This window comes from Panulirus ornatus, chromosome 48, assembly GCF_036320965.1.
Source record: "Panulirus ornatus isolate Po-2019 chromosome 48, ASM3632096v1, whole genome shotgun sequence".
Classification (NCBI taxonomy): Eukaryota; Metazoa; Arthropoda; class Malacostraca; order Decapoda; family Palinuridae; genus Panulirus; species Panulirus ornatus.
In genome coordinates, this window is record NC_092271.1 from 19,927,029 (window position 1) to 19,940,372 (window position 13,344).

General features: G+C 47.9%; 1 protein-coding gene across 6 annotated transcripts in view; it reads right to left on the minus strand.

Annotated features, from left to right (window-relative positions):
- The window catches only part of LOC139763804 (beta-1,3-galactosyltransferase 5-like), a 189,735-nt gene that overhangs the window by 20,674 nt on the left and 155,717 nt on the right, over nt 1-13,344 (minus strand). For all 6 annotated transcript variants that reach the window (XM_071690071.1, XM_071690068.1, XM_071690069.1 and 3 more), the window contains 2 exons: nt 10,560-10,687; nt 9,214-9,420 (listed from right to left, as the gene is read on the minus strand). In XM_071690071.1, the coding sequence (XP_071546172.1) occupies nt 9,214-9,420; nt 10,560-10,680 (328 nt within the window). In that variant the 5' untranslated portion in view covers nt 10,681-10,687. The remainder of the gene's footprint in view (nt 1-9,213; nt 9,421-10,559; nt 10,688-13,344) is intronic.

Consider the following 13,344-nt stretch of genomic DNA (forward strand, 5'->3'; position numbering starts at 1 on the left):
TTTTCTGTCCCCTTAAATCAAGATACAGACGACATCATAACACCTTAAAGCCTTTACACAACACGGAGGTGGTTATATCCTTGTCATATATCACGTTTATCTACTTATCTATGTATGGACGTGAGACAGGAGCTTTTCAAGGTCAGAAAAGGTGAAACATGAGGGCAGAGAAGCTGGAGACCTTAAGATGACATGGTTGGAATCAGTGAGGCGGACAGAAAGTGGTGTAAAAGACATATGCGTAAAATAACAGAAAGACGCAAGGAGGTATACATATCCAAGATGCATTGGTGACATGGGGCGTATTGGCAAGTGACTGAACACGAAGAATATGTATTATATCAACCCCAACAGTACAACTACGTCATGTTGCAGTGTAGCTGGAGGTAGAATGTGACAAGGCAGAACTAAGAAAGAGATGAAGGGATGCAGTGAGTGAGCCAACACAGTGGGAACAGTTATATATATATATATATATATATATATATATATATATATATATATATATATATATATATATATATATATATATATATATATGTGTGTGTGTGTGTGTGTGTGTGTGTGTGTGTGTGTGTGTGTGTGTGAGAGCCTAGATTTATCAAAGCCAACCCACATGACCAACAACGGGGTTTAAGATAACAGACAATACCATAGATAAGTCTCACGACTGCAGAGACTGCGTTAGCTTCAATCTTTCTTATCATGACTGTGTAACACACTTGTCAAGCTACTGAGAAGGGGAAAAGTTAACTGTAATCAAATGAAGCCATTGAATTTGGCCCAAAAAAATATACAGCTAAGAGCCTCTGGGATAAACACACACACAGACACACACACACACAATATAAACATGATACTTCATGAACTAAATCATGACAATGAACACCATGTAATCACTTACCTTTGTGTGAGACGCCGACCACCAGGCCCTCGAGACATGCTGTGAGCGAGAGTCGACGCTAGTATACCTGTAGTACTACTCAGTGAGGTCTTCAGATAACAAGATACTAACACAGCTACACACAAATGTACACGTGCACGTAAAGAGCCACCACCAGGTTTGACAGTGAAGGCACAGGGGGGGAAAGGCCAAGTGGTGTGGTGGCTGCAGTCTTGGATGTTGTCGGCGACACATTACAACTGGTTTTAAAAAGGATTCAACGGCGTCCGATGGGCAGTGGTAAACCTTGTGCAAATATTTGTTGAACGCGTTTATTTTCCGATAAATCATTGCCCAATGATCGTACCTACGTTGCTATGCATATCCCAGACCAGATGGTATGCCATGCCACAACATTGGTAGAAGTACAGTGTCTCATAATTTATAATTTCAACAGTTTCAACCCTTGTCCTGAGTAAGTAAACACACGAGCTAATACTTTTAAAAGGATTTCAAAATATGAGGGATCACTTTTACACCAAGGCGAGAGTCATGATTTTCAAAATATTATCAACTCACGTACAAGGTGATTATGAAGTGAAGTACTCTAAGAGACAAAATACGAGGCTGTTACCATTACATGAATACTGTGCCACGTTTGAGCAGCATCGCTTTGAGTTATCCTCAACAACACGTCATAGAACAGACCATCGTTATAACTCCACTGAGCAGGTCTCCGACCACCGTACTCCTGGTGTGTTACTCAGCGATCTAAATCCCTGCAGACAGCTTAGAGGCTTCTGTCCCGGCAAGTAAACTACCACGCCACTAACATCTGACTTCGACGTTCGCAGTATATTCAACGAATAACGTCTGTGACCTCCACTCCCACCCTCAAACATCCCAGAGGCACTTTTCCAGCTTTCCAGCTCTGCAGGTTCTTCCAGCACGGCGACATTTCCATAACTTCATCATCCAAGGTATATCCTGGAACTAGATCATTCCCGAGACCTTCCAGAGTGCTTCTTCTCCTGCTTCCAGCAAGGAAGTTATCTTCCTCTCAGGCTGGAGACAAAGAGAGCCTGGAACTGCGACTTTAAATGAAGCATTATCCAGGATCCCTCACAAGGCTTCCACAGTGTTAGATTTTCCACTACTTTAGGTTCGCGTCAGACCCAAGTCGTCCTTGGAGGCCAAAGATGTTTTGGTATCTTCACCTCGCGTTAAGCGGCAAGATGAAGACACCCCAGTACTTGACTGGATCAGCTGCCTCTTACTATAATGATAAACATGAAACAGTAGCAAGTCTCCACTGCTGAGGAAATACGCTCCCTTGGCCACACTCTCTGCCCCTCTCCCTCGCCGAGCCAACGTTCACACGTATTCAGTGGACTAACACTCTGGGGAGGAGGGAATCCGCCCGGCTCCAGTCTGGAAGGTCGCCAGACACTGAAGGACCAGGTGGCGCTCGCTCCCTTCACGCTGACGTTTGCTGCTGTTGCTGCTGCTGGTACTAGTGCTGCTCCTAATGCTGCTGTTGCTGCTGAGACACTTAATCAACTGTGGCACTTAATGTTTTGTGGCGCACTACTAGACTTGGCGTAACAAAGACTGGAAAAGCTTAGTCAATGTCCAATGTGTTGCGTCCAAGATGTTGGCTGACCTTATCCTTTCCCCTCCAAGTTCAGCCACACAGTAAATAACATTGACGCACCAGACCACTTGTGCTTACTGAACAATCTAAGCTTAACACAGCTTAATTGTGCAACCTGCCATAAGACTTGACCCTATACAACCTGCCATAAGACTCGACCCTAGGGGTGATTTTGGTGGATAGTATAAACTGTAGTAAGGGCTTAACCCCACTGTAGTGAAGTGGTTGTGTAAAGTACTGTAGGGGGGTAATACTACTGCAGTGTAGTAGTCGTGTGAGCTATAGTAATGTGTAAAAGCACTGGAGTGTAGTAGTCGTGCAAACTATAATAAAAGAATATTTCCAACACAGTGTAGAGTCACGGGGGTCTTGGGTATACCATAGCAACATATTACAGTGTATCATAGCAACATACTACAGTGTACTATACCAACATATTACAGTGCACTATACCAACATATTACAGTGCACTATACCAACATATTACAGTGCACTATACCAACATATTACAGTGTACTATACCAACATATTACAGTGTACTATGGCCACATAGTACAGCGCACTATAGTAACACCTTACAGTGCACTACATCAACATATTCAAGGTATAAGGAACATATATGGGAAATGCCCGTAAGACCCTTTCAGCACAGGGGTCGACATATGCGACCTGTTCCTCCAGTTTATAGTTCCATTTGCCCCAGTTTATGGCCCCTTTCCCCCGCAGTTTATGGTCCCTTTTTCGATGGTTCTCGACATCCTCCGCCGTCCAATCCTTCCTCGGGCCTCCCTAGGTATTTTCCCTTATAAACTTTTTACACTGTTAAGGGAACCGTTATCACTCTTACCCGCTTCTAGTTCACGGCGAATGTGTAACGGTAACTAGCAAGTGTAGCGCTACGTCACACACACACACACACACACACACACACACACACACGTCCCCCCCCCCTCAGAGTTAAGGGGTCGTCATCATTTCCCCAGGTTAAGAGCCGGTCACTAATGGTTTCCCCACAGTTATGACCGTCACAGTGTTTCTAGCGTTACGTCGTAGTGTTTATGTCCTGGTAATAACGTAGCTGTCACCATGTCTCCGGTTCCTTTGGCTACGTAGCCGCCACAATATCCAGGGTCCCTTTGGTTACGTGGCTGTTAAGAAATATCTCATGGCCTCAGCACGTCATCAAGCAAACATTTGAGGTCCTCCAGCCATCCAGAGGCGATGGGATGTCCTCCTTTCGTACTGAAGCCCTGGCTTTAACTGGCCGTGAGGACCTATCTCCAGTGGTCGACTCTCCCGATGCCACGTAAGCGATGGACGCCTCCGTCAGCGTCGTCGTCGACCACAATGCGCACCTCTCCGACACCTACCGGAGCGGAACGACAACGAAGCTCGACCGCTGGTCGTCTTCGAGGCGAACAAAGGAACCCAAAGAAGCTGATAAGGGGCCCTTGGCTCAAGCGAACAGTCCTTGACAGATGTCTTGATGTAAACCACCGTACATCCCTTGATATGATATGCTACTGTTGTTCTACACGTCAGAACTCCAGCGGCCTCCCTTTGGTAAAATCTGGAAGCCCCTTCCAGCAGCGTCAGAAGACATGTTCCATGATGAAGCCCCGGTAAAGGACCAGAGCTCCTACGGGTCAACGGGACCCGGAGTCGTGACCTTCCTTCTTACCTACAGACTTGACTCAGGGGAGGAGTGGTGGGTCCGGAAACCCTTAGGATCCTGGCGCTCAACACCTCCCCCTTTTCCCCCACGGGTCAAGTAGTGTTCAGAGTCGTCGGGACCATATTCTCCCGCCCCTACCCCAAGACACTCGACCTACTGAGGGAGTCCTTCGTCATCAGGCCCCCTGATCTGGTCGTACGGTATTTGGCGGATGGTGAGCCAGATGCTTCCTCGCACCCTTGGGGGATCGTCTCCAGCACCTGGCTGATACCCTCCCATCCAACACACATCCCTAAATCCCTGATATGATCACTGCTGAAATCCCTCTATCGGATGATAAAAGTTATCTCATTAAGTTGATGAAAAAAAAAGGATATGTCGTGACTTCCCGTCCAAAAACCTATGAAAAATATGAAAATAAAAAAAAAACTCACTATGTGGCTATCTTGACTTTTTCCCAACTTCAACACCATTGTTACCTCCCTTATCCTGAGATCCTCCTACCCTGTGCTCTTAGTCCACCCTTCCCTTAACCCCTGACACAAGTAAATAAGACTTTCCTTTACCTTTCCATTTAGAAATCAAGTAGCCATCAACACCTTCACCACTCAGCTCCAGCCAGCCGTCCTCACCACTCTGTACAAACCTCATTCTCCTACCACCTGAACCAGAGATCAATTCCCCTCCTCATCTGAAATCTAGAAGCCTCCTGCCCTACATTACTCCCCTCCCGAACCTATATACATACGAGACACCCCACCGCCATCCAACCCCCCAGCCCCTACAACACCTCCTCCAGCCAAACCCGTCTCGGCACCTCCTGCTCCAGCTGGGAATGAGGTTGGCCGTATTTGCCTCCCCGAGGCCGAGACGAACCTCTTGACACTTGATCAATGTTGATCCTTCCTGCAACACTTGGGGCGACCACCACTCCATAGCCTGTGTCAATATTTGGCGACGGTTTGTGTGAGAGGGGAGAGATAGAGATAGAGAGAGAGAGAGAGAGAGAGAGAGAGAGAGAGAGAGAGAGAGAGAGAGAGAGAGAGAGAGTGTACCTACCCCAACTACGACGAGATTTTGCCACTGATGGCAGACCTAACGCGTAATACTCACCACACACACGTCTTGAGTGATGAATGACTTTTTTTTTTTAGCTGCCACCTGCATTCCATAATCATTCATTGAATTTCATGTAATGAATAACATTCATTAAGTAACAAAAAGTACTCAACAACCAAAACCCACAGAACTTGAGACCATCACATTTTCGCTACTTAAATCCCTGAAATGTCTTCCTTCTCCTCATAACAGGTTTGCAGTATCTCCAGTTCATGAACTTCGACCTTGGTTGCAGCTTGAGTGGTTCTCACATCTAGCCCTTGGTAACCTTCCTAACGTCATGGGTTCCATCCTTCCAAATGTCATGGGCTCCAGGAACTGTCCTTGGGAACTCCGCCTCATCTATTTGGTGTTCCTACGTTATAGTTAGACTGGTTCTCACATCCTGCCCATACAAACTTTACTAGCGCCCTTGGCTCCACGTAAGGCACTTGGGAACGCCGTCCCATCTATTTGGTGGTCTTTTCGAGGGGCTGCAACGTCTCCTTCGGGCGCACTAGGTCCTTCGGCTAATCACCCACCCAACTCCTTCACGGACAGGAGAGAAAACTGGAGTCATTAGCATCGGCGCTTCTGATGGCTCGGCGCAGAGGCTAACGTTTGGCCCATCAGCAAATGTTGACTTAAGGTCTGCGGGCAGGAGCCACGTACAGGACGTCCATGGTCATGGTCACCACACGGGAGCCAGGTACAGGATGTCCGTGGCCAGGGGTCACCATGCAGGAACTCTTATTACATCAATCTATCATCACTCCACCACCCGGTCGGTCATCATCCTCATCCGGTCATCACTCACCATCAACCAACTCTCCCTCAATCATCCGATCACTGTCGGTCATCATCCTCACCCGGTCATCACTCACCATCAACCAACTCTCCCTCAATCATCCGATCAATGTCATCATGTGATCCAGATCCTCTGTCATGAAGGGATCATCCCGCATCATCACTCATCATGCAGCTTTCACCATCACTATGGCGTCATCACCATCAACCAACCAATCATCACCATCTCATTCTACATTCCATTTGCCTTTGGTGCTTTCACATTGGTTCCTGTTTTAACCAATACGGCGCCTGAAGTTAGGATTCTGGAGGTGGGGAAATTAGGATGGGGGTTTGGAGGTGGGTGGTGGCGGGGAGTGAGGAGAAGGAGGAGGAGGAGGAGTGGGTTGTGGCGGGAAGCGAGAGGTGGGGAATGGGATGTGGTGGTTGAAGGGCCACGACCTTCCCGCCTTATCATCTGGATGACTGCCCGCCGCGCCAGAAGCCAGGAGAACCTCCGAGGACGCTGAAGAGCACTTCTTCCCTATGAGGCTTAACGAAATGGAAGACAGAGAAAAGAAAGTGGGGATATATTTTCGTGCACTCATTTACATTTACAGAGATCGCAAAGATAGAGAGAAAAAATCTTTCTGACACTTTTACGTAAATGTTTTCTTAGAGAAAAAACATCTTCCTGACACTTTTACGTAAATGTTTTCTTAGGGAAAAAAAATCTTCCTCACACTTTTACGTAAATGTTTTCTTAATCATGTATACAAAGCCATGAATGTAAACATCAGGGTACAGACACCAGTATCTTTAGGCCACAGGCTAACACGGCCCTTGAGACCTGAAATCAAGATTCTAGCACCGCGATCTCAAGGTCAACCTTGGAGGTTAACGTCGCCAACCACACGGCTTCAAGGCCAGAGCCCCCAAGACGGCGCCCCTCGAGGCTTCGCCGTCAGTCACGATGACACTTGAAGGGTCGCGCCAGTCCAGCTCAAGATCGATCAGGCCCCCGAAGTTGAGAATAGCAATGGCATTTCCCTCACGTCTTCTATCATTTGGCAGTTCTCTAGTGGACGACTCTCAGTACTCAGCAACCGTAGCTTTACACCTTTACGAGGTAACGATTACGATTATATATATATATATATATATATATATATATATATATATATATATATATATATATATATATATATATATATACATATATATACCCATGTTCCTCCCTTTCTCTCTTAACCATCCTTGTCTTCATATATCAGTCAACTCTTCCTCGCATTACCTCAATGTCTTCTTGGCTTCATCCACCCTGTGCTTACTCCAGGTCCACGTCCTTCCCCGGGTAAATGGCAAACATGAGGTCCAGATGTGATTTCCAGACGCTTATGGAAGAATGAATAAAAAGGAGTTATGTCCTTGTGGTGCTGAGTTGAAAAGACCTGTTTATGCCCCTCTTGACCGCGATGCATTCAAAGGGTCAACATGGGTAGAGCGTATAGGTTCGAATCCTGGTTGCGGCAGTCGGTCCACTGTCAACCCAGCTGTGCATCCTACCACAGGGGTTGGTTGACAGAGGGGTACCTGGCTCAGACTAAGGCGCGCGCACACACACACACACACACACACACACACACACACACACACACACACACACACATATATGGTAGTCTGCTTACGGCGTTCAGAGGCCCTTGCTATCTAAGTGTAAACAGAAATATATATGCATTTTACAGTAATGAACAACTGTTCAATATTTTTGTCTAAAGTCGATCCGTCAACAGCCAGAGAGGCACGAAAATTCTCAAGACTCTGCCCAAGAAAACTTTCTACTACGTATATCTGAGAGATGAGAGCGGAAGTAAATGGATCAAACCAACTGTAGAGCAAGGGGGCAAGTGGTACAGAGTCTGCCAGGGTATACTATCAATGTTACAAAGACTTCCAGTGCATGCATTACCGAGAGGGAATCAAAAAGTCTTCAAAAGTCTCCTGTACTCTTACGAAAAGAGAACAGGAAAAAAGAAAGTTACGAAAGGATTAGAAAGATAAAATAATAATAATAATAATAATAATAATAATAATAATAATAATAATAATAATAATAATAATAATAATAACGTATCGACCACAATAGTTGGGAAGCACATATCTTGGTAACTTAGGAACAGCGTTTAAATTTACTCCACTGGATCGAGAGAGACACTGATGAAGAGTTTGCCCCAGGTCATGCACGACGAGCAAGAAGTCATCAAGAGGAGGTGTGGAGAGGAGGCCGGAGATGCCACCCTCCACTGCCACAGTTAGGACGACCACCATGCACCAGCTTATTACCTGGCCCGCCGGATGGCTTCAGCTGCTTCCCCATGGTCAGGTCACGACCCCCGGGATAAGCAAATGGGTCGTATACTGGAGACAGGTCGTTCCCAACCTGTGGAAAGCCACCAATTCTGGCCAGGGAGTTTCTGTGGGCGTAGAGGGCGCGCTGGACGGCCCTCTCCTTGCTGTAGGAGGCGCCGTAGGGGTTGTAAGCGTACCCGCGAGGCTGATGGTCGTACGCCTCCCTCCCCTGGTAAGTGTAGGCTAAGTTGAGGTGGTCGTACCGTGGGAGGGTGCGGTGTGAGGGGGGCGCAGCTCCCTCCCACCCAGGACTAACGTTGCCATACTCAGGGACGTAGGGAGGCATGGGTACCCTTCCCCTAGGAGGGCCCGCCGTGTCGTGGAGGGCGGGTCGTGGCGTGGAGATGTGGGCGGTGCGCCTGAGCAGTGCCGTCGACGAGTTAGGAGTGGCCAGGGGCGCCAAGCCGGCCTCCTCAAGAGGTATGGGCACGGCATCACTGGCCTCCGGACGTGTGGACGCAGTGCCAACGTCCCCCCGACTCGCAGACCCACTCCCCAGGTACCTAGCCCCCGACCCGCCCCCGACGACACCCGGGTCCTCTTGTTGTTGGTCCCTGGAGGGGTCACCCAAGAGGGCGTACCTAGCCCCCGACCCGCCCCCGACGACACCCGGGTCCTCTTGTAGTTGGTCCCTGGAGGGGTCACCCAAGAGGGCCCGCGACTCACTGTCAAACCTGACGGGGCTGAAGGGATAGGTGGCCCCACTACCTTGGCTGAGGGTGGCGTTGTCGTTGCGGCGACCGCTGGTCCCCTCCGCGGCCGAGGGCGGCTCCTTGGAACTAAGGAGGTCGCTGGTGAGGCTCAGCTCGGGCTGGACCGTGTCCTGCGCCAGGGGAGGTAAGACCCGCGGTCCGCTCTGAAGGGTCCTGCCCCCAGCCACAGACACCACGCTCTCGTTGGATCGTCGACCAGACACTGTGGAGGAGACGAGAGCACTTAGTCGCCCACATCACGTTCACTCTTACGTCAACATTACTGACACATTAACCTAAATGTTATATCAGGTCTTCATAATCTGAGAAGTACTCACTTCAGATACACAGTTCAACAAAAACTCCCCCCCCCCCCCCCCCCCTCTCTCTCTCTCTCTCTCTCTCTCTCTCTCTCTCTCTCTCTCTCTCTCTCTCTTCTTCTTCTTCTTCTTCTTCTTCTTCTTCTTCTTCTTCTTTTTATACTACTCTCTCTCTCTCTCTCTCTCTCTCTCTCTCTCTCTCTCTCTCTCTCTCTCTCTCTCTCTCTCTCTCTCTCTGTCACACACACACACACACACACACACACACACACACATGATCGCCGTTTCCCGCCTTAACGAAGCAATGCAAGGAACGGACTAAAAAAGGCCGCATTCGCTCTTATCAGTTCTCTATCTGTCACGCACAAAGCACTGAAACCACCCACAACCAAGTCCCACAAACTTTTACATGGTTTACCCCGGACGCTTTACATGCTTTAGTTTAGTCCACTGACAGCACGTTGACCCCTATATACCACATCGTTCTAATTCACTTTTGCATGTCCAGGCGCTGATTATTGAATTTTTTTCACTTCATCTTTCAGTCTATAGTTTGGTCTTCCTCTGCTCCTTGTTACCTCCACTTCTGACACATATATCCTCTTTGTTAACATCTCCTCACTCATTCTCTGTATGTCCGAACCATTTCAGCATACCCTCTTCAGCCTCTCAATCTCACTCATTTTATTACCACGCCTCTCTCACCTTTTTATTAGTTACTCTGTCAAAACACCTCACACTCAAGTATTGTCCTCAAACACTTCATTTCCAGCACTTCCACCCTCCTCCGCACATCCTCGTGTACAGCCCATGCTTCACATCCACACGGCACTGCTGGGACCAGTACTACTTAAAACATATCCTTTTCCGCCCTCCCAGACAATGACCTCTCTTTCCATACATTCTTCAGTGCTTCCAGCACCTTCGCCCCCTCACCCACCTAATGGCTCACTTCCACTCCCATGATTCCATATGCTGCAACGTCCAAACCCAGGTATCTCATACCTGCCGGTGAGGCCTCTGGAGGCCAGTCAATACGTACCGAGGAGGGCAGCGTGAGGGCCGCTGAGGTCAGGTTGGTAGACGAAGTAGTGCAGGAGGATGTACACCACGAAGGCCACCGGCAGGAAGGAGAGCCACCGCTTCAGCTGCAGCCAACCCATGTGGAACCTGCAACATGGATACAGTCAGCCTTAGATGCTATGCAACCTGCAACATGGATACAGTCAGCCTTAGATGCTATGCAACCTGCAACATGGATACAGTCAGCCTTAGATGCTGTGCAACCTGCAACATGGATACAGTCAGCCTTAGATGCTATGCAACCTGCAACATGGATACAGTCAGCCTTAGATGCTATGCAACCTGCAACATGGATACAGTCAGCCTTAGATGCTATGCAACCTGCAACATGGATACAGTCAGCCTTAGATGCTGTGCAACCTGCAACATGGATACAATCAGTCTTAGATGACAGAAAAAAGCTGAGAGAGAGAGAGAGAGAGAGAGAGAGAGAGAGAGAGAGAGAGAGAGAGAGAGAGAGAGAGAGAGAGAGAGAGAGAGAGAACCCCACCCCCACAGCAGTCCCGTACCTGGACTTCATAGCGTCCTGGAAAAGCACAAGGCCTTTGTGGCTCTCACCTTCCCTGACCTTCCCCCTCCTCAAAAAAAAAAAAAAAAAAACCTCGGCCTACCCAACCACAAGACAGTCCCCACCAGCAATTACCCTCGCACTGCGGACTGCCTCATCACATGGTTCGTCGACCTCCTCAATGAGTACCTCGGGGCTCTCTGCTTCCCTCTGGGGGGATCATCTTCTCTTTCCAGTCCTCACGGACCACAAAGGCCTCCACACATCCTCATGCACAATGCCATGGTGATACACCTGTTCGGCCACTGTTCACGCTACTTTACGCCACCTGCTCGGCCACTGTTAACGCCACTTTACGCCACCTGCTCGGCCACTGTTAACGCCACTTTACGCCACCTGCTCGGCCACTGTCACGCCACCTGCTGGCCGCTGTTAACGCCACTTTACGCCACCTATTCGGCCACTGTTACGCCACCTGCTCGAACACTCTTACCCCACTTTACGATACGTGCATGGCCACTGTAACACCACTTTACGCCACCTGCTCAGCCATTGTTAAGCCACCTGCTTGGCCACTGTTACGCCACTTTACGTCACCTATTAAGAGACCTTCTGCCCACTAGTCCTCCTCCCAGCCCTCCCTACTCATCCAACAATCTTCGGGATTAAATTACTACTCGCGCCACCGTTATCTCTTGCCTCCTTAGATCCATCGACCCAGAGTCGCAGTTCGGCACCACAACCACATCAGACCCATGCCAGCTGGTACAGTCCCGACACAAAAGAAGGGAAACAATGATTTCTTCATATCTATTTTAAGAGTTTATCATCTTACTACCGATTTCTTTTCTTCTTTTTTTTTAGCAACCAGTACTTTGACCCGAAATGTACAGAAACTGCAACAGACGTCAAATACATGTCTATCGTATGTGACCTTTGACCCTGGCCAGGTCATAGGCCTGTAGTGTCGTCTGATGAAGATGACTAGGTGAACAAAGTTCACTTTCAGGGTCTTTGATCTGACCAGCAAGGATCAAGCCATACGTATCTTCACCATGCCTCGCGGCTTCTGACCTGACACTTGAGGGTGTCAAAGGAACTATAGTATATATGAACATGTCATGACAAAGAGCCATTCCCGTGCCATTGATTTAGGGCTCGAGGAACGGCCTCAGTGACCCTAGGGGCTGGCAGGTGATAAGATTAAAATGAATATCATGTATCATTATCTGGGACACTCGCTCGCTGATTCTGGCGGAGGCTTCTCATTAATCATTGTACTGCTGTGGTCTTGCTTTACCTCATACTTCACGGGAACGAGTCCATGAGCGACTGTGGCTGAGGATGTTTCCTTATATCTATGTGGGCTGGGAGGGCGCCGGCAACTGAATGCCCTTATCAAGACCAACACAACAACGATGAATAGAAGTGTGTGTGTGTGTGTGTGTGTGTGTGTGTGTGTGTGTGTGTGTGTGTGTGTGTGTGTGTGTGTGTGTGTGTGTGTGTGTTTGTTTCTTTCTTGTATCTTCCCTGACGATGTGATCATTACACGAAAGTGCACTTGGGAACTTATCGTGTTTCATTTCTGCTATATATATATATATATATATATATATATATATATATATATATATATATATATATATATATATATATATATATATACATATATATATATATATATATATATATATATATATATATATATATATATATATATATATATATGTATATATATATATATATATATATATATATATATATATATACCCTTAGTCTATGCCAAATGTCCAGTACCCCCTTACCCTTAGGAAGGAGGAACATCCATATCATCGTATGGTGTACACCTGAGAATCGTACAGTAACTCACTCCTGCAGCGTGAAATACACCAAAGCTTGACTCCACCAGCGTCCACTCCTTCCTCACTAACAGAGAATCAAATCTGAGCCGACGAGGACCGAAGTATCGTTGCGTACGGTGTATGGGAACAACCCTGGTTTCACGACCATCTAGGGAGACTCGAGCTATTCAATCCGGCCTCGTCTTTCACCTCGCCAGCCTCCCTGAACTTCAGAACCAGATAACTACGTAAATATGTCCGTTCCCGCCAGCTGAGACCCCAAAGTCTTCGGCGATACTGCTTCACGGTTAGGTCACCGCGGCGCGTTAGGAAGCAGAGCACAGATGGAAGCTGAGAAGCCGCGAAATGCTGAAAATACTCGTGAACCTTGTCTA